At 53.1% G+C, this 13,551-nt stretch overlaps 7 protein-coding genes across 7 annotated transcripts; 4 read left to right on the plus strand and 3 right to left on the minus strand.

The window, feature by feature from the left end:
* Positions 1 to 24: 24 nt before the first annotated feature.
* Positions 25 to 1,425, minus strand: BJX67DRAFT_361509 (uncharacterized protein). The gene is made up of 2 exons (XM_071029874.1): positions 693 to 1,425; positions 25 to 578 (listed from the first exon to the last, which is right to left on the minus strand). Exons 1-2 carry the CDS (start codon positions 1,129 to 1,131, stop codon positions 175 to 177), a joined length of 843 nt encoding a protein of 280 aa, XP_070883359.1. The 5' UTR covers positions 1,132 to 1,425; the 3' UTR covers positions 25 to 174.
* Positions 1,426 to 1,525: 100 nt separating this feature from the next.
* On the plus strand, positions 1,526 to 2,807 carry BJX67DRAFT_224098 (uncharacterized protein). Its single transcript, XM_071025796.1, has 2 exons — positions 1,526 to 1,886; positions 1,963 to 2,807. Exons 1-2 carry the CDS (start codon positions 1,667 to 1,669, stop codon positions 2,505 to 2,507), a joined length of 765 nt encoding a protein of 254 aa, XP_070883360.1. The 5' UTR covers positions 1,526 to 1,666; the 3' UTR covers positions 2,508 to 2,807.
* Positions 2,808 to 4,459, plus strand: BJX67DRAFT_224099 (uncharacterized protein). The gene is made up of 2 exons (XM_071025797.1): positions 2,808 to 3,801; positions 3,855 to 4,459. Exons 1-2 carry the CDS (start codon positions 3,107 to 3,109, stop codon positions 4,330 to 4,332), a joined length of 1,173 nt encoding a protein of 390 aa, XP_070883361.1. The 5' UTR covers positions 2,808 to 3,106; the 3' UTR covers positions 4,333 to 4,459.
* Positions 3,855 to 7,482, plus strand: BJX67DRAFT_361517 (major facilitator superfamily domain-containing protein). The gene is made up of 12 exons (XM_071029875.1): positions 3,855 to 4,096; positions 4,157 to 4,919; positions 4,967 to 5,103; positions 5,154 to 5,236; positions 5,283 to 5,380; positions 5,426 to 5,546; positions 5,595 to 5,988; positions 6,041 to 6,171; positions 6,242 to 6,575; positions 6,633 to 6,738; positions 6,797 to 6,951; positions 7,030 to 7,482. Exons 2-11 carry the CDS (start codon positions 4,586 to 4,588, stop codon positions 6,865 to 6,867), a joined length of 1,809 nt encoding a protein of 602 aa, XP_070883362.1. The 5' UTR covers positions 3,855 to 4,096; positions 4,157 to 4,585; the 3' UTR covers positions 6,868 to 6,951; positions 7,030 to 7,482.
* BJX67DRAFT_383855 (F-box protein) lies at positions 7,474 to 9,192 on the minus strand (the record flags this gene model as incomplete). The annotated part of the gene is made up of 3 exons (XM_071033544.1): positions 7,474 to 8,521; positions 8,569 to 8,869; positions 8,952 to 9,192. The coding sequence occupies 3 exons, from the start codon at positions 9,190 to 9,192 to the stop codon at positions 7,474 to 7,476; spliced, it is 1,590 nt and encodes a 529-aa protein (XP_070883363.1).
* A 622-nt stretch (positions 9,193 to 9,814) lies between these two features.
* Positions 9,815 to 10,639, minus strand: BJX67DRAFT_361519 (uncharacterized protein). Its single transcript, XM_071029876.1, has 3 exons — positions 10,276 to 10,639; positions 10,118 to 10,222; positions 9,815 to 10,065 (listed from the first exon to the last, which is right to left on the minus strand). Exons 1-3 carry the CDS (start codon positions 10,550 to 10,552, stop codon positions 9,905 to 9,907), a joined length of 543 nt encoding a protein of 180 aa, XP_070883364.1. The 5' UTR covers positions 10,553 to 10,639; the 3' UTR covers positions 9,815 to 9,904.
* A 139-nt stretch (positions 10,640 to 10,778) lies between these two features.
* Positions 10,779 to 12,458, plus strand: BJX67DRAFT_373929 (F-box protein; the record flags this gene model as incomplete). Its single annotated transcript, XM_071031469.1, has 1 exon — positions 10,779 to 12,458. One exon carries the CDS (start codon positions 10,779 to 10,781, stop codon positions 12,456 to 12,458), a length of 1,680 nt encoding a protein of 559 aa, XP_070883365.1.
* Positions 12,459 to 13,551: the final 1,093 nt, after the last annotated feature.

The raw sequence follows: 13,551 nt of genomic DNA on the forward strand, positions 1-13,551 counted from the left end.
TCTGGTGTTTATATAGCACCCGAAAGCCTGCTGGGTGAATATTTATAGCAAAAGAGAGTTAATATAAAAAGTCCATCTCTACTCCGAGGTTCGCCCTGGTATTATGTGTCCCAGATGGACCTGAAGTATGCGATGCTTAACATATGGGTTGGCCTTGTCAGTAAAGATGTATGGCTAAGCAGTGGACACAGATATTTTGGCAACGCGGTGGGAGGCCTTAGGGCTACTCGGGCGCCGTTTCCAGAAAGTCCTCCGCTTCTTAAACCGCTTGGACCGTTTGTCTCTGGTTAGAAGAGATGAAAATGGGCCATCGCCGGTAATGCCATGATCACCGAGGTCGCGGTTGTTGGAGGAACCAGAGTCCGGTCGCGTGGTGGTGGTGCAGATCTGAGGTACAGAGATAGGGAGGCCACAGATATCGATCAACCGATTACGAAAGTCAACATGGTGTTCGCGATGCTTTTTGTAGATCCCGCCTGGGACCTTGCGCAGTTTAAGATTAGCGGTGGAAGAATCAAAGGCTGTCATAGCGAGTTTCAAATCATCGTATAGCACGACGAGCTTTTCATGTGGGACGTCTTGATAAATTGCGAGAAGCGAGGAGAAGGGAAATTAGCCTTCGAGTGCAATGAGACTATGAGGGATAATCATCCCGTATAGTCAGGGGGAAGAAGGGTGTTAGGGTTACTCACTGATTATCTCCGAGCCTTCGGCTTGTTGGGCCTTGCGCAGATATTGGCAGTGAAAGTGGACAGCCCAGAGAAATTCGACGACGGCGCCCTTGTAGCTCTCTAATGCGGAATTCGAATTTGTCTCGGAGCTCCATGGAAAAAGCCTGCTCTTGCTCCTCCCATTACCCTTGCCTGCACGGGCTAGGCGGCCGAGATGGCTACTAATCAAGTCATCAATTGCGTGGAACAGTGACCTCCCTTCGTCGACTGAGCCGTCAGACACTTGCGAGCTGCGAGACGCTTTAGAGCCAGCTGAGGCCCTCGAGCCTAGCGAGCTCACCGACTGCTTTTTCGGAATACTATGGAACCGCCGAACAACTGATGGGACACGTATTGATTCATCAGAATCAGACTCAGAGGCGGGGCTCGATTGACGAGTAACGGTTAAATGCCGTGCCATTCCGAGGAGTTCATTTAGCCTCGACTCCTGGTCGTCAAGTAGTGTGTGCGCCTCCTGGACTCTCTGCAACTCGGCTTGCGCTAGGCTGCGTAGAGATTCATATTTGACTTTGTCGGGGTGGGGTATAAGTGTCAATATCCGGCGAGAGCGTTCGATTTCCGTCAATGTTGCATCTTTATCGAGACCAGGGACCTCATAGGGGTCTTGTTGTGTGGCCAAGTCATTTCTGTTGAGCTGGACTTGCGTGCCTTCGACCAAAACGCGGCGCGGCTGAGCATGCGCTGAAGAGCAGAGTCATGGCGGGGCAGGCAGCGCCGCTATAAGTAATCAATATGAGGACCTAAGTAAATACACCCTCCTCGTTTGAGGCGCAGTTCATGCATAACTCAGCCTCGCGGGCTGACAGCCCAAGGCCAAGATCGGCCCTCGTGCCCTCGACCCTCCTCTCCCGAAGTAAATTGATCAAGGCTCAGTCTGTCTGTCGCTTCTATCGGCAACTTATCGGCAACTTATATGGCGACTGAACTCATCCGCCATGGCAGCTCAACGGGAGAAGAAGAACCTAGTTGATTATGTGAATCGGTCGCTTAACCAGGAGGAAGATTTCCACTTTATGCGCTTCGAGTTCCTCCAGCGAGTGAATATCGTGCGAATGGAACTCGATTTGATCCAGCTGAAGGGCCGAATCCAAGATCCCAACAGGCTCTCATGTGATGATGATCTGGATATGCTGAAAACAACTTTAGAGGATTATGGTAAGATACCCACCAAGCTGCTCCCAAGAGGCTATGATGCCCTTCACTTATCCATGCTTACAACGAGTGTGGCCAGCGACCGCAATCCAAAACTACAACTTCCTCCACAGTAGAAAAGAGATGGAGAAAACCGCAGCCCAAGAGCGCCGCTGGTTGATGCAGCGGTACTTCCACTCCGGGCTCACAAACAACACTCCCTCGTTCCACTCCCACTACAGCTACTTTAGCGAAGCCGACGCAGAGATCGACCCTCTGCGCCGGAGCCTGATGCGCTACCTCCCCTCCAGCCTGGCCTATTCCAGCGAAGAATACCACGCCCGGCAAAGGGAGTATAGCGAGGGCAGGCCGCCGAAGATAGTCTCTACATTTGTCGACCGCCTTGCTCGGTTCCTGGTTGCGTTGACGGGCGGCGTATTTCTGATTGTTCCGACGATTATCATGACGTTACGTCCGTCGCAGACGAAGAGCCTTGTTGTTGTCTCCATTACGGTGCTGTTCTTTACCTTTGTGCTTTCCTTTGCGGTTCGAGTGTCGAATGTTGAGACATTGGTTGCGGCGGCGACTTATGCGGCTGTTATGGTGGTGTTTCTAGGAGCGACGAATGGGAATACTACTACTTAGTGCTACATTGCCAATAACTGAGAGGGCTAGGGGACCTTGACAAATGTTTGCTCGACATGAGACAATACCGTCCCAGGAGGCGGAGATCTCTAGCTTTCACTACAACAAGGCGTGTTCGAAACGTCACAGGAGGAAAGGAACACAGGGTAGAGCCTGATTACAATCAAAACGGAGAGCCGTTTTTGATCACGTCCTTTTCCTATCCGATGCAGTCCCGCGCTGTATCCTGATAGTCATCCCAACTATCGTACTCCAGGTTATCGAATAGTTCATATAGTAAGTCGTGCACGAAATAATTATCTTCCCATTCGTCAAACACAGCGTGGCATTCCTTGCTATTATCTTCTGCCCATGGCCCTAAGACTTTGTCACTTGCCTAACCATCGTATTCAGTTTGAACCTTGGAAGTAAGCTGTGTTTCAGGTGTGGATGACAGGCTGCCATGAAAACCATTCAAAGAACAAGGATGAGACGACTCTGCTGTCTCATCCTTCAATCCTTTTGCCGAGAAACTGCCAAGCTGGCCAAGGCAGAAATACGAGACGAGGCTCTGTGTCGCGTCTCGCAAACCTCCCACCACCCAGCCGACGAAGGCAACCATGCAAATCGCGATTTTAGAAGATCATCCACCCCCAGCTATGTTGGGGTCTCCGCACTCGTTTTACCGCGCGCTCGAGATCGCGAACGGTATCAACCCCGTCAAGGTGTATCGCGCACAGCGGAACCCGCTGCACCTCGTCTACCTGCTCCTCCTGTACCTGCTGATTGCCGTCTTCGGGATTCCATATTTGATTGTCTTGAATTGTTGGTGGCGCATCGAGCCCCTCAAGCAGCGCGTAAGACAACATCGGATGCCCAAACAAAGTGCGAACAGACCGAAGGATCTCCCGCCGCCCCTGAAGACACGGAAAAGACGCCTGACTCTGCCTTTGCGGACGGGCGGACGAGCGAGAACAGCACAAGCGACGTATCTTCAGCACCAGTCGCTGCTGTTTGTCAAGTTGCCTGCGGAGATTCGCCAACAGATATATCAGCACGCGTTGGTCTTGCCGGCCGGCGCCGAACTCGTCGTCTCCCATAGTGATGGCCGCTTGTACAGCTTCTCTTCGGCTGAGAGAGAGGAGGAGAATCCCGACCTCCTGGGGTATCGGCATTCCGCTTGGGTAGGGCTAAACTTCAATGGAGATGTACCAATGCACCGGATTCCTCACAAGCAGGGCAGTCGGTCAGAAGCGCCAAAGGGTCAACCTCGCAAGTTTCGGGTTTTGGGCATGTTATCTTCCTGTAGGCGAGTGTATGTCGATCCTCCAAATGCTGTGTCCTCCAGAAGCCTGGCTAATTTCGCAGCTACTCCGAGGCAATCGATATCCTATATCAGCAAACAACATTCAACATCAGATCCTCGTTTACAATGCAGAGCCTGCAGGCAACGACACTCCAGCATAGATTCGCGTCCATCCGCTCCCTCCACCTCGAAAAGCTCATCGACACGCCGCGCACCCTCGCATACGACTACTCGCTCGACTGGCTCGGCAGCTGGCAGAAGGCGTGTGGTGCCATCAAGTCGATTCCCAATCTGCGCAGCCTTCGCGTCTCTTTTAGTCGAACGATGAGCGAACCGCTTGAAAATACTCTCTTCACCTACCTAGAGCCATTGATGGACTTGAAAGTCCCTGTTTTTATCGTGCGTTACAACTGGCCCGTGCATGAGATCCTCGAGAGCATCATGAGCAAGACGACGAGGCCGCTCCCGTTTGACATTGAAGTCTGTGAACCGGAAGATCCTCGGTTGGATTTGGGAATTGGCATGCACTGGGGACCATGAATGCAGCTCGATTCACGGAAGAGGTGCATCGTCTGACAGGAAGAAAGGGAGCCGATTTTCTCCATCGCCAATCGCCATCTTACTTCGGTTCACTCGATCTGTCGGGGGCAATACTCACCTGATCTCTGTCTGACGTGCATCAGCTGCGAACTATTGGAAGTGGATTGGGTGATCTTCACCTGAAGGAAAAGATGCCCGACATCGCGAAAACGCAATTGGTTCCCGCTCTGCGAACATGCATCAACCCGCATGAATGTCTGAGAGGGAGACCCGATCTCAGCAGTGCCAAAATTGGGGCCAAAGACTTCTTCCGGATCGACGCAGGGGACGATTGAGCCCCGCGGACGCGTTGTCGCCCTGCTCAGACTCCTTGACTCACGGATTCCTCGACTCACGTATACCTTTGACTCTTCCATATTCTCTCTCCAATTCTTGTGGCCCTGTCGGCCCGTCCAATCGACAAATTGGAAAAATGACTGTGTCTGAGGAATCTCCGCTGTTGCCCTCGCCCGATGCGGAGGAGGGCGAAATCAGCACGAAGAGAGCGAAGCGGTCTGATATTCTAATAATCTATGCAGGGTTTCTTGGTATCTCCCCTTCACGAAGGTATACCCCCTGAAGCTTATAAAGACAGGTGTTTTGATAGCCAGCGCCGACGAGTCGGTCATGATCTCGACGTACAGCGCGATCGCTTCTCAGTTCCACCGTCTGTCCGAGGGGTCGTGGCTACTCCTCGCGTATAATTTTGGATATTGTATTTCGCTGCCAGTTGTGAGTTGAGAAATCCACAAGTACCGCTTATTGGGATTGACAAGCCGTAGTATAGTGTTATCTGCGATGTGTATGGGCGGAAGAATGTCCTTCTTGCGTCGTACTCGCTCTTCGCGCTCAGCTGTCTTGCTTGGTATGTCAAGTTAAATCGAAGTTTGTAACAGAACTGAGAAAAACAGTGGCGCCAGTACCTCCATCACCTTTTTGGTCTTGTCGAGGGTCCTCACTGGCTCTAGCAGCGCTGGCATCATCGTCGTAGTTTCGATCATACTCACAGGTATGTCCCCCGGTCTGGAATTTTGCCGACACTAACGTTGTCTAGACTTCCTTCCCACGGGCGATGTCGCCCTGTATCGAGGGTATCAAAATGTTGTAAACGTCACTGGCCGTAGTTTCGGTGCCCCCATCGGAGGATTCCTCGCTGATACCGTTGGATGGAGATGGTGGGTTATCCCACCCACACTCCCTGGCCCAGGGACTAACGATGGCAGGTCATTCTACGGCCAGATTCCCATAATCCTGCTCTGTGCCGTGTTCAGCGCGTATCGACTCCCATCCTCCTTGAACAATACCAGCGACGAAGACCCTGAACCGGAAATACCAGCGAGACGCTCACCATTTCGAGACCTCGACTTCGGAGGCATCTTTACGTTTTCCGCTACCGTGCTCGCTTTATTGTTTCTTCTTCAGGCGCTCGGCGGCCAAAATGAAACCATGTCGTTGCAGATACCCGTGCTAACCGCTTGTTTCGTATCTGGCTGCGTCCTCTTCATTATGATCGAGCTATTCTGGGCGCGGAAGCCGCTCATCCCGATCCGACTGTTGACGTGGAGCCTGACCGGGTATTTCTTCCTCCAGGTTGTCTTGCTCGGTGGGAGGTTTGCGGTATGTCCTTGGAATAACTTGGACTCTCTATTTGCGTACCTGACAATCTCAGCTCGTAACGAATCTCGTCCCATTTCTGATCCGCACGGAGGATATGAGCGATTTTCTTGCCTCACTATCGTACGTCTGCGTCGCCGTAGGCGTGTCCATAGGAGGAGTTTTCTCCGGTCTGGTGATTAAGTAGTAAGGCCTGCACGCCCTTACCCAAGGTACACGAGGAAAGGAAATATTTACTAACAGCCCACGGCCACAGCACAAAACGGTCCAAATCCATGACACTCACAACCACCCTGCTCCTCCTCATCCTCTACGTCGTCGTCCTATTTCAATGGCGCCACGGCTTCGCCCTCTGGCAGTGCGTGTACCTTTTCGCTATTGGCTTCCTGCCCGGGATCCTCTTTCCTGCGTTGTTTGTTGGCGTCTCCTCGAGTGCCCCTGAGGGTACATTGTCCGCCTGTATCGGGACGTATTATCTGAGCCAGCAGCTGGGCCTGATTATTGGTCCGGCGTGCGGGTTTGCGTTGAGCCAGGGGCTATTCGAGAAGAATCTGTGGCGGAGTCTTGGGGACGTCACGGATAAGAAAACTGTAAGTCCCCTGGCATATTTGGGTGTGACACTCACTGACTGGTTGAAATCGATACAGCTCATCAATCGCATCCTGAACGAGGTGCGATACGCGAGTACACTCCCCCCCTCTGTGCAGAAGGTGGTGAGGGAGAGTTACCTCGCTAGCTTCCAGTCCTTGCCGTGTATGTCTCTCCACCCAAGATTCTGCGGTTTTCAGATACTGATAAGGGGGGACTACAGTACTTGCCATGGGAGCCGCAGCGCTCATGCTGCCGATTCTGGCTGTCCTGAAGGAGCCAAAGATTGCATGATTTGTTGTGTTGCGGTGCTGCGAGGATTTGAGAATGGAGGAACGTAGCATCTAGGAGTTTTCGGGTGACATGTGAACAAGATATGTACGGTAGTCTCGACGGTTCTCTGATGCTTTCGCTCGTTATATTTTACTCTTTTTTGCGGTAGCTAACTGCCCCCAGAAAGGGAGAAAAGTACCTCTCTTGTATCTAGTATCTGTGGCCATAGGTTCCCGTCCCGTCTCTGTATTTGCTTCTTGCGGCCATTCGACTCGACCGATGGCACGTTCCGCGGAATATAATTCATGCTCCGCACCGCAGCTGGATCTTGGTATCAGAATCCTGGGGTGTGTCAGCTGTATATTGGTCTAAGCATGCGTAATGCGTGGTGGGATGGGATTCAATGAGGATCTATACTCAGGCCGTAGGGGGGTGTCTAAGATGGATAGGGGCGGGTGTTTATTTGGAACGGCTCCTACAGGGTCGCTCCAACTACGGTGAAAATGGGCGAAGACACCGACGCGATGACCTTTCTGCGTGGGCACTAAAGCAAAACAAGATATGCATTGTCAAAAGCTAGATAGGATATCAGATCGCCGTCTAATCAATCCACCTTGCTCGCATTGACTATTTGAAGCAGAGAACTGCCAGGGTACAGTCGGAGTCAAAGAAAAAGATACGGCCGTCGTCCTCGCCAGTATGATCGCTGAACAAAGGACGGTTGGAAGTCGCCTCGATGGCTCTTCTCCAGCCCGGGGTCGCAGCAGGTACCGTGGCTGCGCTATACTTTCTGGTATCGAGGAAAGAATGGCCGATCTTGAGTATTAACCTGGGGAGCATATATTTTACTTTGAATTCTGCTTCACGGAAGAGCTGTGGATCCTCTGTGGGGTCGAAGGAGCTATGACAGAAGACCCCAATAGTGCCATAAATCCCTTGACGCTCGCACTCCGTTTCATAGTGTTGGATTGCCGTCATGGTGGATGGCCGCACAATGGGGGAAGTCCCCCAATATTTCGACTTGTACCAAAGGATGACAAGATCCTGTGGTCTGAAACTACCACCGGGCTCGTAGGTAAAAGGCCAAACTAGCGTCCCGTAACGCTGTATGTAGAAATTGCGTGTCTGTGGAGAAAGATGCCCGGTCCAATCTCTGTCTGTGATTTCCCACACTACAGCCAGTTCGTTGGTGACCGGGTCGACGGTAAAAGTGGCAGGTAAGTGGTTGGCGACGGAGACCGTGTAGACTGTGTGACCGTCCACGCCTCTGAGAATCTGGAAGCTCAAGAGCCTGGATTCATCCATGTTGTCGCTTGAAAGCGCACGCTGGATTACCAAGAATTCTTCGCCGTTACGGGTCGAGAGGAGCCGAGAGTCGTCAAAATTTAACCAACAGCCTAGGCCACATCTACCGTGACAGACACCGGCGTAAGTCTTACCGCTGAAGCGGTGGTTTTCGTTATAGGGAATAGAGAGGCATGCGCACTGGTATGCCTTACGTCCAGTGCGGAAGTTGAATGCTGCGATATCGTAAACCCCTGGTCCGCGATGTGCGAGATAGTACACAAGGGACTGGCCAATCTCGAGGGGATGGACATAGTCTGTGCCTTCCTCCGTCCAAGTATTGTTGCATTCCCACAATTTTTCCTGCCCAACGAGCGAGTATGCAATAGCCCTAGGCCTTGTGAATGTGGGTATGTACACGTCCGCGCGACGACTTACCGACTCGAACTTGCAGTCATACACTGTATATCTAGCAAAATAATACCAGAAGTATTTACTCTCATCTTTGTCACCGCCAGTGCGTCGTCAAGGAATGTCGTCGCCGGGATCTCCGTGCTATCGCACCGCTGTTGATGGCCATCTTGCGGAATCGTCGTCCAGAATACGGAGTCCGGTATCGTTTCCAATGGAGTTTCCCTGTCGCGTTTCCAGACAATATAGCTACCCGATGTGGTAAGCAGAGACTCGTGAAATGGGTCTAGAAACCCTGTGGGAACTTTGTATTTGGAAATTGCGCGGCCTTTTGCATACGGTGGCGAAAACTGGCTGTAGCACATCAGCATGGATGTCCGGACCTTTAGGGAACGAAGAGTTTTAAGTACCAATATCTTTGATCTCGCGATATGACAAAACATTCCAGCCTGCGCTGGTAGAGGCCGAAGACCATGCCGGCTGTAACTTGAACCGGGGTGCGAATACTTCCACCCACTCCTCCACAAACCTTTTCCATGTACGGCTTACTCCCTCGCAGCGGATGATATCTACCAAGGGGAGGTATGTGAAGATCGTGTGCATGATATCGAAGTTGAGGGACGACAACGGGTCGCCGATTCTGTTCGCCATATCGATATTGAAAGCGCAGCGAGGTGGTCTTCGTTAGGGTGACACAGGGGTATGGAGGAGAGGAGACGTGGAGGATGCAACAGGAAGGATGACGAGAGTCACCTACAAACTCTGGCGCTCATTTCGGCGGATTTACAGTCCAATATAACGGTGGCGACCGTTGCCGCACCGGAGAAAACAAGGGCGTAGGCCACTGGCACTTTTCATTTCGGCCCGGGCCTACCTGCAGGCGCGGTAAGCTGTCAGTGACTCATTTTAAGCTTCTGCTGGGACTAGTAACTGGCTGTCCGCTTGAGTCTGCGAGTTCCGAGCCTATCATGTCGCTTCGGAGGGTCCTTCCGCAGAGAGAAGAGAGTGCATTACGGGCTCCTCCCGCTCCGCGACGTCATCTGCTATCCTGGTCGGGTTATAGTTGAGCCTTCTGCGCCCCGGGTGATAGCTAAGTGATGTTCCTCCCAGAGGGTATCATGGGTATTCGGCCAGGAAACAACATCTCCCGCTCATGAGATGCCTATCGGCTATCCAGCACTATTAAGTTCACTAATCATGCGCATTTCCGCTGAGTAAAGCGGCGCTAGGGAGTGGGAAGCACGATGCGCATGCTTCCCCGTGTGGAAGGAGGTAACGAGTACTGTTATCATTCTGTAGCTGCTCACAGTAACATACACAGAGAAAGAAGTCCAGCCCAGAAAACGACCCTTATCGATTTCCCCTAGAACAGCTCGCCCGTAACCGATCTACCTTTGTCCAGCGCATCCGCCTCCTTTCTGAGCAGATCAGCGCGGAACTTCCGAAAGGCATCCTCAACGCGCTTCTTTCTTTCAGGATCCTTGGTCAGACTGCTCGTCCCACTTGCAGCTCCGGACAGGAATCCTAAAGGAGTCCGAGTCAGCACATATCGGGGATAGGGTAGAGTGCATCATACCAAGCTCACCACCCAGGAATAGTCCTCCCGCAGAGGCAAACAGATACGTCGCGAAGTCGCCCAGTGTGGTTGGTTTGAGAAGAGGCGTAAGGTCCGGAATCGACTCTACAGGACGATATTAGTTTGGGGTTTGCATAACCCGGTCGCCGAATGCATACCCGTCCGACCATCAGCGAAGACAATCTTAGATGGCTTTTCCTGCGCGCGAAAGACCTCAAAGAAAGCCTTGCGTGAGCTCCTCAGCCGGAATGCAGCGTATAAACCCAAACCCATTCCCACTGCTGATCCGACGGTCGTCCAGAGGGAGACCCGGCTGGCGGCAGACCTCAAGGCGTCGCGATCGTCGGCCTGCAAGTCGTGATGGAAATGGTGGTTGGCTAGCTGGGCGAGCTCGTCGCTGCGACGGTGGTGGGCGCTTGGATAGAGTAGTGGCATAGTGACTTGTGAATTGGGCTTCGTAAAGATGTGAAAGAGAAGGCACGAGGAGGGTGAACGGAAGTTGAAGCACTGGATAAGAGGTGATGACGTCATGCATCTCAATACAAGCCCTAAGTCTCTTGCCCTAATTCCCAATTTGGAAAGCAGCGCGTCGCGTTCACGACCCTCGCGAGCGTTGGAGCCTCTCCTGAGTGTTCAGCGTCTGCCACACACGGCGCTCGAGATGGCCCACCTTCAGGCCCTCCCCACGGAGCTGCTGGACCGCATTTTCTCCCTTGTCGCTAAGATCGGCGGGTCCCTGGATGGAGGGACCTTCGCAGGAAAGGATGACCTGGCCCGCCTCTGCTTGGTCTGTCGGCAGTTCCGACACGTCGCTCAGCCGCTTCTCTTCCGCTACTTCGACGGCGAGGATCTGGAGGCGAACATCACGGCTCTGATGTGCTTTACCAGGGCCATATGTCGCCGGCCGCAGCTCGGGGAGTACGTGCGGTTTCTTAGCGTCGACGACCGCAGCGACACTGGAAGAACTCAGTTACCGGAAATCGGCCCTGACGAGCGTGCGGCCTTGGAAGACACCATTCGCACGCTACGGTTGCATGACCCGGATGTGGATGGGGAACGACGCGAGGTATATCCGCCGGAGGAGGATTGGTTTGCCTGGCTTGAGCAGGGCGATCTCGCCATCGTTCTGCCGATGCTGTTGTTGAAGACCCCTAAACTGCGGAAACTTCGTCTACCACACGAAACCTTCCTCCAAGGTAACATCAGTATTCTGTTGGGCGGTGCCAACAACTTTTTATCAGATCTTGACGAGATATGGGTGACTTGCGACGACCGTTCGGAGGTCGGATACGACATCGGCTCATACTGTACCGCAGTCAACCGTGATAAAATGAAGGGACCGACGTTCGAATACGGCGATCTACGTGGTAATCAATGGCCGGTAGCCTGGGCCCCCGGAACCCTAGCGGTCGATGAACTCTCCTTTACGCAGTGCTATATCGACGCGGAGGGCGTCAGGAAACTCGTCGGGGCGTGCAAAAAGCTCAAGTCCTTCATCTACCAGAACTTCACTCTCAACGAAGAGGAATCCCGCCACGGATGGGAGAGTCCCACCGGCCGGGAACCAGAGTTCAATCCCATCGACCTCCACGCGGTTCTCACCCCCCACAAGGAAACTTTGGAACATATTCATCTCGACTATGACCGCCAGCCCTGGATCCACGAAACCCCCGAGGCGTATCAAGAGTACTGCGACAGACAAGCCAAAATGCCATCCCTCCGCGACTTTGCCGCCCTCGAATCACTGATCATCCAGCACTCGCTCCTTCCGGAACACCCGCAGTTTCCGACCTCCATCCAGAAACTCAGGATCAATGACTGCGACTCCTCCATCCGCGACATGGTCGCCAACATCGCCACAGACGCTAAGAACGGACACTACCCACACTTAACGGAGATCAAGGTCCTAACTGTGGATGTCACAAAACCTATCAAGCTCCGGGGGCAGCGGATCCCGCCGGGCATGACGCCCAAGGACGGGTTCTTCAGCCTCCGCGCGCTCTTCGAGGGGACGAAGGTGGATTTCCAGATTCTTCCGCACGAGGCTGATGTGTATGCTCCCTTGCCGCCGTATGGGAATCCGCATCGTGGGAGGGAAGACGACAATGAGTCGGACGAGTATGACGACGATTTCGATGGGCTCTACGGGTATGATGGATACTTGGACATCGATGATCCCTACGGATACGATATTCCACTGTCAGATCTGCTGGGCCCCTTCGGTCCCGCGCTGCGCCGTGCGATGCAGGGTCCCATGCTTGAAGATATTGAGGATGATGAAGATGACGATGATAGGTCGTGGGTTACGGAGGATGAGGGTGACGAATTTGGCGTTGACTGATTTTACACACGCACGATATCTTTGCTGTGAGTGTCGTGTTTTCTGGGCGTATTTTCATGATCGCATGGTGTTCGGTTCGACATACCCCTCTGCGTGGCCTTCCGGTTCTGCTTCTGTCTCGATTTCGGGATTCATTTGTTCATGCTACCTATGATAATACTTTAATATCTCCTAATACAGCGAGCCACACGAGTGCGCGCTCTCAGTGACGCTTATAGCTTATCTTTCAGGTGTCGCTCACCATAAATTCCCCATGACTCGGTGGTTATCTTTATCGGTGAACCTCCCCAAGAGTTATCCTAGGGTCTCTAGGCATTTAATGTAATGCATGGGGAATCTCACGCCTGCCAAGTAGTGTTGAGAGGGACGGAAGCGCAGAAGGATTGAGTCGCTAAGCAGCAAGAGCTTCTCATGGCGGTCCTCTCATCGTGCACCTGTGCTGGATCCTGAAATTGTATAAACCGCGATGCGACGCTGAGAGCTCTCCGGGTTGGGGGCCTCACCTTTGTGCGTCTTGCACTATGAAGTGACTGCGGCAGGGACAGAAATCAAGGCGGGGATGGCAGGAGACTTCCCCAATCAGCGATCCGCGGAGAAAGAAAACACAATATGGAAGGCAGTTATTGAAGAATGTGCCCTGCCACACCCGCAGTCGGCGATTCGGGTCCAGACAACACAGCGGGCCGTGCAGGATTCAAGCGAGATCCTCGCTGCAAGGTTCAGCTCAGCGTTTGCCGAATGAGGCAATTCTCTGATCGCTCATCGCGTGGCGCTGGTCGATCGACTCGAGCGGGTTGGAATGACAGGGCATTCGCAGTTCGCAGCCTCCATCCAGGGCCAGGACCAGGGTCCAAGGGCCTGCAGTCGCCGTTCTAGAATCATTCTCAGGCAGTGCACTAACTGTCCTTGGCTGCTCAGCCCCTCTCCTCGCCCGCTGTCAGACGGTGAATAAGACATGACCAAGCTTTCTAGAATCCACTTTTCCAATTCCTCTTCCGCATTTCTCCTCTCGCGGGGTGGTCGAGTGGCTGCGATGGGATCGTAGGCAACGGGGCAATGTGTAGGGTTGGGTTGACTGCTCTGCGGACGTGTT

The sequence above is a fragment of the Aspergillus lucknowensis genome (assembly GCF_044049455.1).
Source record: "Aspergillus lucknowensis strain CBS 449.75 chromosome Unknown BJX67scaffold_41, whole genome shotgun sequence".
NCBI lineage: Eukaryota > Fungi > Ascomycota > Eurotiomycetes > Eurotiales > Aspergillaceae > Aspergillus > Aspergillus lucknowensis.